General features: G+C 39.3%; 1 protein-coding gene across 3 annotated transcripts in view; it reads right to left on the bottom strand.

The window, feature by feature from the left end:
• The window catches only part of Arhgef12 (Rho guanine nucleotide exchange factor 12), a 143,295-nt gene that overhangs the window by 55,859 nt on the left and 73,196 nt on the right, over positions 1-14,240 (bottom strand). For all 3 annotated transcript variants that reach the window (XM_028866313.2, XM_028866314.2, XM_028866315.2), the window contains 4 exons: positions 7,388-7,486; positions 6,566-6,615; positions 2,646-2,703; positions 330-508 (listed from right to left, as the gene is read on the bottom strand). In XM_028866313.2, coding sequence (XP_028722146.1) covers positions 330-508; positions 2,646-2,703; positions 6,566-6,615; positions 7,388-7,486 — 386 coding nt within the window. The remainder of the gene's footprint in view (positions 1-329; positions 509-2,645; positions 2,704-6,565; positions 6,616-7,387; positions 7,487-14,240) is intronic.

Below are 14,240 nucleotides of genomic sequence, written 5' to 3'. Positions count from 1 at the left end.
TAGAAACACAATAGTAAACAAAACAAACCCCTATCTTCATAAAGTATACACTGGAAGATGACGAAAGACTCTGAATATAAGCTAAAAGTATAATCACATTTTATTAAATGGTACATTGTTTTGTATATGGCAAGTGTCTAATAGTTGTTCAACTAAATCTGCCACGACAACAACTGTTCCAATTAATTATGTAACTTCTATGTTAAGCAGGTATTTCTAGACTCTTGAATGGAAGTTTGCTAATAAGTTTAATACATCAACATTCTTCATATAAAGCAGAGGAACCTTTATATAATTGAGCATCTACTGAGAAGATGTTCTGGTCTTACCCCCATGAGCACAGGACTAGTGATTCTCTCCATATTCCCAGTTGCTCCAGGGGAATGAGGGGATGTCATAATGGGAGACATATGTCCAATAACTGATGACTCTACTTCAGAATCAGCAAGTGGAATCTGGGGCGACCCAGGTGGGCGTCCCTGGACAGTGAGAGCTACATAGGAACCAGCTTGAGGGGGAAGGGAGGAGAAAAAGAAGAAAAAATAATAGTGTTGAGAAACTTTTTCAAAAATTTTTCATTCTTTTTTTCTTTAACTGTAGTAGTGGGAATCATACCAAGGGAATGCACATTAGTCAAGTGACTTACCCCTAAGATAAATCTGAACCCTTTTAAAATACTTTTTATCTGAGACAGCCTTACTGAGTTGCCAAGGCTAAGCTAGAACTCATTCTGCAGCAAGGCAACCTTTGAACCTGTGATGCTATTGCCTCAGCCTCCCACTTGCTGTGATCACAACTGTGCACCACAATGCCCAGCAAGTATACTTTGCAAGGCTTTCAGCATTACTCTCTGTGAGAAAGCCATTCATTCCATCTTACTAGTCCATATGCTTGCTTCGCTCTAGCTCTTTTTAGCCTTCTTTAACTGGTTCAAAGGAAATCAGAGTTCAATCACTCTGATAATGTTTGGAATGGGCATTAAAAATTAGGCCACAAGATAGCTCATTATTATAGGTATGGTACCCAGGGTTACTTAAGTAATAAGGAGGCAAAGAGCCAGGATATGATCTTTAAAAGAGATCAATATTAGGGCTGGTGATGTAGTTAAGTCTGCAGAGTGCATGCCTAGCACTGTATAAACCAGATATGAGGTTTATGCTTATAATATCAGCACTAGGAAGGTAAAGACAGTAGTATCAGAATTCCAAGGCCAACCTTAGCTATCCAGTGGGTTCAAGGTCAGCCTGGGCTACATTAGACTCTGTCAAACCCCCATTCCCATTGCCATTTCCCCCAAAAAAAGGCCTTAAAAGAACCCAGTTTTTAATTGTTGTTGTTTTAAAAAGAAACTCAGTTAGTTGACTAAGCTGGACATGGTACACACATGTAATTTCATCTCTGAAGAAGCTGAGGCAGGAAGGCTCAAGTTCAATACCAGCCTAGGTTATCCAGCAAGTACTAGTCAAGCCAAACCCACACAGTATAACCCAGTTCACTGAATTTGTTCCAAAAGAATCTATCTACTCAGTAAGAAAAATTAAGTGATTCTGGTTGGCCATAAATAATTCTTTTTTTTTTTTTTAAAGAGTGTACTTACTATGAAATGATCTGACCCAATCATACATTCCTTTTATTTTCAGCTTTCTCTTTTGACTTTTATTTTTTTAAAAAACATGACAAATACTCAACACTTAGGCCAGACCAGAACAGTGAGAACAGGCTTGTTGGGATAGAGAGACTCCTTTGTGTCTTCTTTCTACTGCTGTTGTGACAGTCAAGCTGCCATTGGTGCAAAGAATGAAGTCACTGGAAACACCTAATTTCTTCTGCAGAATGGGTGGGAAAGTACCAACCAAGTAAAGCTGGGGCTCCAGGAGTGTAGCCCAGTCCACACTATGGTATGTGGTCCAGACCACGCAATTCCACGATCCTACACACCCACCCCATAACCTTCACTTATAAGCAAAACTCACAAAAACCACTGATTCCTCTCTTGAACCTGTAAATACAGAGAAACTGAGGCCCAAGTGCTAGAGTTTGCCCTGCCTCACTATCAGCTTAGAGAAGCACCACGTCCTTAGACCCTACATTACATGAGCACTATCAGCCGCTAAATGGCTAAGTAGGCCAAGACCGATCTGAAGGTTATAAATCCATAATTTTGCACTTCTCCAGAGATTTTCTTGAAAATTACAGGAGCATTTACTGATTTGAGGTAAAGGAATTACACTATATAATTTCTGAAGCTCTTCAGGACATTCTGATTCAAACTCCTTGCTGTCAAGTGACTTGTGCATGCCTTTCAAATACATGTACTGAAGCAGGAAGTTAACAAGAGATAATTACTAGCAAGTTTTTACCATAGACCACCCAATGTGTGTATATGGGGGGCAGAGGGTGGAAAACACCAGGCAAGAGGCTAAATCTAGTTCACAGACTGTTCTGTCTGATGAAGTTTTATTAGAACCTAGGCACATTCATTCATGTACATATTGCCCGTGCATGCTCTACAATAACAAGCTCCAGTAATAACTATTTAGTTCATAAAGTCTAAAATATTTGCTATTTGGCCAGTTTCAGAAAAATGCTTGGTGACCCTTCTAAGGGTTTGAGAAAAATATTAAAAAGAAATAACATTCACCTACATCTGATTAGTTTCACCACCTCCAGATGGTTTGAATGAGTCACCAAAGTCCCATTCACCTATGAGAAAATGAAAACAGTATGTGTTAGGCAGATCTGATCAAAACAATAGCTATATAGTGTCTCTAGGAATTACTGTGTACTGATTATAATAAACATTTGGTCCAAATTAATTTGCACCACTACATATTCAGCAACAAAATGAACTTGAAACAAAACAAGACCTTCATTTAAATGTGATAGTACATCCAACCTGTAGGCACCTGACTACATGCATCTTAGGATAGGTAGGAAAGCAAGCCAATACATTTATAAATGAAAATGTCATGTTGCAATGTAAAAGGGATGAACATCCATAATTTAAAGGAAACTGCAACTTAGTCAACATGGTAAGTACAAAATATACTTGAAACAGATTTACAAATCCTTCACATTGGGGCTCGAGAGAGATGGCTCAGAAGTTAAGGGAACTACATTGCTCTTCCAGAGGACTCAGGTTCAATTCCCAGCACCCACATGGTAGCCCACAGCCATCTGTAACTCCAGTTCCAGGGAATCCAATGCCCTCTTCAGATTTCTATGGGTATCAGGCACAAATGTGGTGCACAGCATACAGGGAGGCAAAATATTCATATACATTTTAAAATATTCATATACATTTAAAAATATTAATATACATTTTTAAAAAATTAAGTTAAAAAAAAAAAAGGCAGCCGGGTGATAGTGGTGCAGGCCTTTAATCTGAGCACTCGGGAAGCAAAGTCAGGCATGAGTTTGAGACTAGCCTGGTCTACAGAGCGAGATCCAGGACAGGCACCAAAACTACACAGAGAAACCCTGTCTCAAAAAAAAAAAAAAAAAAAAAAAAAAAAAAAAAAAACAACAAAAGCCAACAACAACAATCCTTCACAGATTTGTTGAACTACTCCAAACAAAAAAGATGTCTTTAGGGCTGGGGATGTAGCTCATTTGGCAGAGTATTTGCTTAACATGCATGAAGTCCTGGGTCCTATTCCCAACGCTGTATAAACTGGGCATTGGTGATACATGACTGTAATCCCAGCATTGGGGAGGCAGAGGCAGAGGATCAACAGTATAAGGCCAGGCTAGCCCATACAACACGACTCTATCAACAAACAAAAATTTTCTTTGCTTTTAATTATTAACAGTTGAATAATTTTTCAAAATTATAATCAAAAAATGAAAAATAGTGATTATGCATTAACATTCGATTTACTTTTACTTTTCCAAATACAATGTAATCTTTATAAAGAAACTTAATTTTCAGACAAACTAGGTATAAAAATGTTATCCAAGGTCTCCATTAAATGAAACAAGTTAAGGTAAAAATATCAAACATGGAGTTAACATTAATTTTAATTTTTTTCTCTCATGCAAGTAATACCAACTTAAAGTTCAAATATATCAGTATAGGGAGCTGTGGATGCAGCTCAGTCAATAAAGGGCTTACTGTGCCAATCAAGCACGAAGACCTGAGTCTGATCCCCAGAACCCACACAGAGACGCTAGGCGCGGTGTCAGGCACTTGGAGTCCTGGTGCTGGGGAGGCAGAGATGAGACAAGCCCAGGCCTTGCTGGCTAGCCAGCCCAGTCTAATAGGCAAGCTCTGACCAATGAATGAGCCTGTCTCAAAATCAGGTCAACAGCACCTGAGTAACAGCACTGGGGGTTGGCCTCTGGCCTCCATATACACATGTGCGCATGTACACATGTGTACACACACACACACACACACACACACACACACACACACACACACACACACACCATAAGCACAATGTAGCCACAAGGAAAAAGTACAACAGCATGCTCATCATGTCACCCAGGGGTGTTGCTGCTAAAGACGACATTTCATATTTGAGGTAACCTTTAGCATGCAAACATGGGCACAGACACTCGGCTTTTCATCTATCATACTGTCATCTCTCAATGCCGACACTGTGAACCTTGTCAACCCAGTCTTTCTATTGTTGTTATTCTTTGAGAGGTCTTACTATACAGACGGCCATGAACTCTCAATCCTCCTGCCTCATCCAAGCGCTGGGACTGCAGTGTTAGTTGCCATGCTGCTTTAATCTAGTCTTTCTTAAAGCGATGGGTCTTTTGCTCTGTTCTCAGTTCATACACACTTAGGTTGTGGGTGTTGACAAGTTTTCAGTATATAACAAATCTATGTGGCACATTTGTATACATATTTCCCTAGATAGATCCCTAAAAACAAACTGGCTGATCAAAGGTTGTACACTTAAAATTTTTAATACATATTTACAAACGTCTACACCAAACAGACTTTACCTGACACTGAAACCAATGAAAGAAGCCATTCTACTGTAACTATTTTATGCCAAGTGTGAATCATCAATCATTAAACAATGATAATGAAATACATTTTTCAAATATCATTTTAATTTCTACTTCACTGTTATCAATGACATTGACTATATTCTCATGAAGAAGCTATTTACTTCAATTACTCTGGGGAATTATCTGATAAAAATTATTTGTCAATTTTCTATCAGAAGTATTATTTTACTAGTAATTTATTCATTTAATTTATGTTGTTTTTTTGAGACAGGGCCTGTAGTCCTGGAACGTGCTAGGTAGACCAGGCTGGCCCCAAGTTTGTAGATGATCTTCCTGCCTCTGCTTTCCCAGTGTGTGGATTACAGCTGTGTCCCACCAAACAGGTTTACTTTTTGTCATTGAAAGGTGCTTTGGGGCTGAGAGGGTAGCAGAGTGCTCGCTGCCTCGTGGAAAACCCTGGTGTGGCTCTCCAGACCCGCACGCCCAACATGATGTAGGTAGGGTCTGGGGAGCAGGACGGGCAGAAACAGACGGAGTGCTGGGGCTTCGTTACTGCAAGTCTAGCCGAGTGGCGTGGGGACTCCATTGGCAACAAGTTCAGTGAGAGACTCTAGTAGGCAACAAGGCAGGCATTGATAGAGGAGGGTTCCTCTGGTCTTCACACATGTGCATACACATATACCTGCAACACACGGACCTACATGCACATACTATGCATACAGTGTTCTTTACAATGAAGGGTATCACACTCTTAATGTATTCAAATACTTTCAAGAATATTCTCTTCTTCTATATAATTACCTTTAGGTAATCAAATTATTTAACTGTTATAGAGAAAACACTGAGAAATCCATTCCTCTTCTAATGATCAGAGTTCACAGGGCTTGGGCTGAGGATATACTTCAGATGGCAAAGTGTCTGACTAGCAGGCATAAAGCCCAGGGCTAATTCCCCAGGACCATCTAAACTATCCATGGTGATGAGTACCTGTAATCCCAATACTTGGGAGACAGGAAAATCAGAAGTTTCTGCCCAGCCTGGGTCACATGAAAACTGTTCTCAATGAACCCTCAAGGCCTGTTTCTGATCTCTAGTGTTTTATAGTGGAGTCTGGATTAGTCACAATTTTACTAATCTACACCATCTCCTCCCAAACATGACACACTTTTTCTTCAGCTACTCATTTCTTGCTTTTTTACTTTTTGTTTGTTCTTGTTCTGGTGCTGGAGATCAAACCCAGGCCTGGACTGTGCTAGCCCTCTATCAAAAGCTCACCTGTAACAATAATCAACTTGCAAGAAACAATGCACCAGCAAAATCCTACTTATATGAGTATTTCCTGCTAAGAGATTAATTTGAACAAAAATGAGTTTTAAAAGGTGAGCTATTTTCCTACTTGAAAATAATATGACTCCATTTATACAAGCCTTTTATTGTGCCTTTCAGTAAAGGGTGATGTTAACTTTAAAACAAATGAAGTAAGCTTGTATAAAAGGCAGAGAGCTAGTTTTTATAAAAAGTCTAGGTGGAAAAAAAGAATATTGATAATGTGTGTTATACAATCACATCATGAGTTCCACAGTAGACTTCGCTTTACCTTGATGATTCGATCACCTGTCTGTACTCCAGCCCGCATGGCTGCTCCATCTGTGTAAGAAAGGAATTGCTTAACATGTGATTCACTGATACGTCTTCTTGAAAGAGAAGTAATGTAACAGCAGTTAAAGCATGGGCTGTAACGGAGGGCAGACTTGGGTTCAAATCCTATTCCCACCATCCACTGCTGTGTGAGACTTGTTTATGATTTTTTTACTTGAAGACTCAATATCATCTATAAAATGTTCCCACCTTCAATATAATATTATCTACCTGAAATTACAGCACCCAAAACAAAAGAATCCACTGTATTATAATAGCAAAAGATATGACTGTCATTTGGGACAAACATCCATATCTCTTTAGCCTATCTCTACTAAAACATCACTTTAATGCTACAGAGAAATCGAGCTGCAGAAATGTCGGTTAAGTGATGACATGTAAAACATCACGACCAAGAAACTGTGTGGTTTCCATAGCTATAGAAGAGCTGTCTTCTTTCCATAAAGTCACCTGGGACGAATGAATTCTATAGCCCCATAGACAAAAACAGCACAAAGGGCCACATCCTGCAGTCTGTATAAGTCTATAAGAGACATCACTGAAGCTTTGTTATGCTTATTCTGCTTGCTTCAAAGTGACAAAACCGGTTTTCGTCTTTGAGACAGGGTCTCACTATACAGTACCTGCTGGCCTGAAATTCACTATGTATACCAGGCTGTCTGAGAAATCAGAGATCCCCCTGCCTCCACCTTCTGGTGCAAAGATTAAAGGCAATGTGCAACCATGCCCTGAAACAAAACCATTTTTTAAGATGCCTTGCCTTCTTTAACAGACTGTACGAAGACTGGATTGTCTCCACTGACTGTCAGCCCAAATCCATTGTCGTCTTTCTGGATGATCACACAGCGTTGAACAAGACCTGCAGAACAACCACAGAGTAAGGGGGGGGGGGGGGGGAGACAGAACGGAAGACAGTGAGTATGTATTAGTGATGAACTGTTTTCTACCTGGAGAAATAAAAGGTAACTCCTGAAGCCCCTATGAACATTAACCCCATAAAACAAATATAAGAACATCACAAAGAACCATGGGTACCAGTGTCAATGGAGAGTGGAGTGGACTATCAAGGACAAGCTATAACAAACTGGAAAGGATGGATTTTTAGAGATGAGACAATTAAAAGGAAAGCCAATTCACAGCTATGCTATTAATTTATAATAGAAATTCTTCCCCCGGCTCTGTGCTTTAATTTGTATTTCACCCAAGAAAACCAAATATTATAGGCTTATTGGTTAGGAACATCATATGGAAAATTCCAAAGAAATCCAAACTTAATCTCAGAAAAATATACTGAAGGAAAGAGACTGTAAAAGACAGGAGCTATGTAGGGAATACCTGCAGCTATTCTCCCAAGAGCTAAGGGAAGGGGAAGAACAAGAGAAAGCAGAAACTACAAGTACCTGTAAACTCAACTATTTCATCTCCCGCATATACTCAGCTGGTTCCTTCTATCTAAATAACAAAAAAAACTGTGAAGGCGAGATAAGAAAAAGAGGAACCGTGCAGACTAGAGAGATGACTCATGATTAAGAGCACTTGCTGCTCTTCCCAGCACCATTGGTCCAGAAGGCTCACAAAAGCCTGTAACTCCAGCTCCAGGGGACCTAACACCTTCTTCTGACCTCCTAGGGTACCCACACACATATGTTACATATACTTCTACAGACATATACACATACATACAAAAGAAAAGAAAAAAATATTTTTAAAAGAGAGAAAGTGGAACTCAACCAAAGAAAGAGTAATGTCCCAAAGTAGAACCCTCATTAGTTCTAGTTTATGAGTGAGCACACCTGAAGACCCTACACTCTGGGTTAGCCACAGACTTGATGTATGCTTTCAGCTTCACGGACATAGAGCAGTTCATCAAAAGCCAAAGTATATGACACGCAAAATAACAAAAAGATAATGAGGATCAGAAAACAAACGCTTCTAATAAAGAGTTTGTAAATAATCTTTATTAATTCTGATGTATAAAAGATATAAGAACGATTGCATAGCAATGATGTACTCTTGTTATTTTATACTCTTTATGATGACAGCACCACTACATAAGCACACTAACACCAAAAAGTGGAAAGACCAAACCTCCACATAGAAAGCATCAATCTGAGCATGCACCCTACACAAATCCAACATTAAAAACCCTGAGGCTGAGGACACATGGCACTGCTTTTCCTGCATAAATGGTTGAGCTTAAACCAGGAAGGGGTTTACACAATATCAGGCCAAAGGCCTAAACATAAGACCTAAAACTTAAGCACTGGCTAATCTAGGCTCTCTTGGGAAGCAGAAGCAGGAAAATCTAGTGAGTTTCAAGGCCAGCCTGGTTGGTCTACATAGCAAGTTCCAAGCCTTCTAAAAAATAAAAAATAAATAAAAAAATTTTTAAAAATTAAAAGTTTTTTTTTAAAAAAACTAAAAATACTTAGAAGACACGAAAGAAAAAATTTCAAGACCTTAAGACAGTGGTTCTCAACCTTCTAAAAATCAGTTTCTCATGTTGTGGTGACCCCCAACCACAAAATTATTTCATTGGCACTGCACAATTGTAATTGTGCTACTGCTATGAATCGTAATGTAAGTATCTGATATTCAGGATATCTAATATGCAACCCCACATGTTGAGAACTGCTGCCTTAGAAGGTAAGCACAGATTTCATAAGACACAAAATGCACCATCAAAGAAAAAACTTCTAAAGAAACTGTAGCAATGAACAGATAAGCCATACACAATGGAGTATAAAATCTAGTAAAGGTCGGTGGTGGTGGTGGTGGTGGTGGTGGTGGTGGTGGTGGTGGACGCCTTTGATCCCAGCACTGGAAACAAGCAGGCAGATCTCTGATTTTGAGGACAGCCAGGGATACACAGAGAACTCTGTCTCAAAAAAAAACAAACAAATAAATAAAATAAAACAAAAAATAAAATCTACTATAAACTCTGTGTCCAATTTAAAAGCAACTCCAGTGGCTGCAGAGATGGCTCAGCAGTCTAGAGCACTGGCTGCTCTTGTAGAGGACCAGGGTTCAATTCCCAGCACCCACATGGCAACTCACAACCTCCTGTAACTCCAGTTCCAGAGGATCAGACACTCTCTTCTGGTCTCCAAGGACACCAGGAATGTATGTGGTGCATATATGTACATACTGGCAAAGAATTCATTCACATAATATAAAAATACATCTTAAAAAAAATGCTTCTTTAAAAATCTAATTCAATAATGAAAGACATATTAAAAGGAATAAAATATTTAAATGAACATAGGAAAGACACACCAATAGTTAAAAGGTACATACAAGGTACTTAGCATCTGCAACATTCAGGGAAGTCTGAGTTCAAACCAGAGTTCAAACTACTATACACCTATGAGAATGGCTAAAAATGAAAAGACTGAGCACACCAAGTGTTGGCAAAAATGTGGGTGACTGGAATTCTCTTAACATTGTTGGTTGGAGTGTATAAGTTCTTGGGAAAACAATTTGGAAACTTCCTATAAACCTAAGATTACATTTACATATGAAAACAACTCAAATGTCCATCAACAAAGAGAAGGAGAATTATGGCACAGTCATACAATAAAATGTCATCTTGAGAGAAAAGGGAAAAACAGGAATGCTTCCATACATGTAGCACATATAGATGAATAACAGAAGCATCATGCTAAATACAGGAGTCCACACCCTACAACTCCAAGAAGGAGTAAGAGAGGCTGAGCTACAGAGGCAGGACTCAGAAAAGCGTCACCAGGGAAAAGCAGGAATGACCACAGCTGTAGCGGGAACAAGGACACTTTTTGAGTGATGCACATAATCTGTCTCAATTAGCATAATGGTTACATGAGTATATTCAGTTGCCAAACTGCTTCAAACCACATAGTTAAAAGAGTATAGTCTTATTTTTTTTTAATAATGCCTCAACAAAACCAGCTTTCTCTCTCTCTCTCTCTCTCTCTCTCTCTCTCTCTCTCTCTCTCTCTCTCTCTCTCTCTCGTTAGTTAATTTGTTTGTTTGTTTGTTTGTTTGTGACAGCATTTCTCTGTGTAGCTTTGCGCCTTTCCTGGAATTCACTCGGTAGTCCAGGCTGGCCTTGGACTCACAGAGATCCACTTGCCTCTACCTCCCCGGTGCTAGGATTAAAGGCGTGCGCCACCACTGCCGGGCTCTACACCTTCTCTTTAAGCCTAAAATACATTACTGCTCCACATGGACATGTATTTGTTTTTATTCCCTCACTGATCCATGCCCCAAGGGTTGGGATGCTCTACCTCGTTAAGAACCTGGTGTATAGTCCACTTGATAAAAGAGGAAATTCTTTAAAAATTGATTATGTAATTAGTGAAATTCCAAAAACTCATAAACATGCTTAGGGCCCTAAAAGACTACTAAGGTCTGGGGTGTCAGGATTCTGCTTTATCCCTTTTAAGTGGCTTCTGTCTGGCACACTTACTTTTTAAATTTTTGTTTGGGTTTTAGAGTTATTTGGTTTTAGGTTTTTGTCGTTGCTGTTTTTGCTTGTTTTGTTTCCTTTTGTCTTGTTTTATGAGATGAGATCTCACTATATAGCACAAAATGGTCTCACACTGGCAATTCTCCTGTGCTGGAATCACAGGCCTGTGCCCCCTATACCTAGCTTTTCCATTCTACTTCTAAAGGGGATTAAAAAAAAATAAAAATAAAACATTAAGGGTTTCTCTTCCACCATGTCTTCCATATTACTCATTTTGGTTATTCTGAGTACCTTTGAAGGTGAGGACTCAGCTCAGTGGAAGGGCATATATTTAGCAGGTGGAAAGCCCTGTATTAGATAGCCTGCACTCTCCCCACCTAAATTTCTAACTGATAATCTGTAATGCTGGTGTACTTTAATATGTAAGAATTAGGCCACTGCAAAAAGCAAGTAAGTCTTACACATACAGCCAATTCAGAATCTACTGAATCCAAATTATCAGTAATATTCTGACCTAACCCATGTGCTATCTGCATACATTTGGATTTGTGGTAATAATAAATTGATAACTAAACCATTCAAGATTCAGAAATCTTGGCTCTGGAGAGATGGCTAAGTGGTTAAGAGCACTTGTTGCTCCTGCAAAGGACTTGAATTCAGTTCCCACATGGTGGTACATACTACCTGTAACTCCAGTTACACAAGCATATATGCAAGCAAAGCACATATACGTGTGTGTGTGTGTGTGTGTGTGTGTGTGTGTGTGTATGTGTGTGTGTGTGTGTGATATATATAAAATAAGTAAGTCTTTAAAAAAACTAGAAAAAATTGAGAAATCCAGTCTCTCAAAATGCTCAAATCTACTGTTACATTCCACTCAAAATCAAATTAAAGTCAGGTGTGGTTAATATATTATGCACCCGAATAAACTTATCTGGGGGTCAGAGAACAACAGCCACTATATTAAACATAGGTTTAGGCAGTGGTAGCACATGCCATTAATCCTAGCATTCCGGAGGCATAGATCTGTCTGTATCTCTGTGAGTTCAAAGCCACACTAGAAACAGCCAGGCATGGTGACACACGCCTTTAATCCCAGGAAGTGATGACAAGAAGCAGAAAGGTATATAAGGCATGAAGACCAGGAACTAGAGCCTTTTTAAGCTTTTAGCAGCAGTTCAGCTGAGATCCATTCGGATGAGGACTCAGAGGCTTTCAGTCTGAGGAAACAAGATCAGCTGAGGAATTAGTAAGGTGAGGTTGGATGTGGCTTGTTCTGTTTCTCTGATCATTCAGCATTCAACCCAATACCTGGCTCCGGGTTTGTATTTATTAATAAGACTTTTTAAGATTCGTGTTACAGTCAGGTGTAATGGACTGCACCTTTAATACAGCATTCAGGAGGCAGATGCAGGCAAATCTCTGTGAATGTAAGGCTAGCTGGGGCTTCAGAGTGAGCCCTGTCTCAAATAAGTAAATAAATAATTTTTAAGATCAAATGATTCTTATTCTTGAGAGAAATGATCTACTTTTGAAAGAAAGAAAGTGTTGACTTAATTTAAGGCGAGATTCCTCCTGTAACACTGAAATCACCTACACTGGCTAAATTATCACCTTGTGATATTCTGGGATGAGAAGAGTCACCACAGGTGGAATAGCTGGTTCCTAGTGGGTGGAACTCTTAGGTGTATCCTTGTTTCAGAAGGTGTGTCACTGGGAGACAGCTTTGAGGTTTCAAAAGAATCAGGCCATCCTCAGTGTTCCTCTCTCTCTCTCTGCATCACGGTTATAGTTAAAGATGTGAGCTCTCAGCTACTGCTCCAACTGCTTCCTGATGACTGCCATGCTTCCCACCATGAACAGTGGGAACATCAACTGTGACCTTAGGAAACTGTGAGTCCCAAATAATCTCTTTCTTCTGTAAGCTGCCTTTGTCATGGTACCTTCTCACAGCTACAGAGAAGACCCACATCCTTTGTCTTCACAGTTTTACTGAGTGTCTATCTGCTTGTCACTTAGCACCAGTATGTAGGTGCTATGAAAAACACAATAGTACTAGGAGTTCCTGCATTCAAAGAGCTCAGACTCAGCAGGAAAGGACAACACTAAAATAAGTTTAAAAACAACCAGGGTACAACAGATTATTTAGTAGTTCAGGGTACAAAATAAAAATAGAATCCTAACTCCAAAATAGCCATTTTCTGTCATGTATGGTATAAAGGCCTGTAAACCTGGCTCTATGGAGATGGGGGGGTTAGGGCGCGTGTAGGAGGATCAGAAGTTCAAACTCAGGCCCAGCTACATAGTGAATTTGAAGCCAGAGTATGATACATGAGACATTGTCTCAACAACAACTAAAAATTAAAAAACAAATCAAAAACCCACCAACTTTAGCATTCATCATTTTAAGTCTTCTGGTTTTTACTACATATACAGTCCATCATTTGTTTTGCTATTAAATCTCTTACTATGAAGTTTATAAGCATAACTATCATACAAACTCAGAATGAGTTTATAAGGTCACTATCTCTTAGGTAATAGCTATATTCTAGCATTTCGTATGAATGAGGACAGGCAGAATGCTCAACCAGAAAATAAAGCTTAACCTTCATTCAAACTCAGCCAGAGTAGTACTGTCTCCATCCCTTGTTCTTGGTTATTATATGAAGGGTTGTTTTGGTTTCTTTTGCCCCACAGCAATCAACTTTTCGGTGCATAAAAAGAACTGGTAAGTATAAGTCTCTATTCACGCACCTATCGAAAAGCATCGCAATGCTCCCTTCTGTACCAGTCTGCAAATGGCTGGAAACCAAGGACAGTCTCCTCTATCTTTGTATTCCTTTTTTAATGTCTGGCATTTAATAGGTGACCAATGACACTAAATGAACCTACATTTTTAAGAAATGAGAATACCTAACTTTAAAATAAATTTGGATCATTTTTCTTAACTGAATTTAAGCTGGGCATCAGCATACCATATAATGCTAGAACTCAAAAGGTTGAACAGAAAGATTGCAAGTTCAAGGCCAGCTTGTGTTAGATAGTGAAGAAACCCTGTCTCCACAACACATAGGGTCAAAAAGACGGCTCAGTAGGTAAGGGAGCTTGCTCCAAGCCTGACAACTGAATTCAATCCCTGGAACTCACATGGCGGAAGGAGAGAATG

The sequence above is a fragment of the Peromyscus leucopus genome, chromosome 7 (genome assembly GCF_004664715.2).
Source record: "Peromyscus leucopus breed LL Stock chromosome 7, UCI_PerLeu_2.1, whole genome shotgun sequence".
NCBI lineage: Eukaryota > Metazoa > Chordata > Mammalia > Rodentia > Cricetidae > Peromyscus > Peromyscus leucopus.
This window is presented reverse-complemented; position numbering and strand designations above follow the sequence as displayed.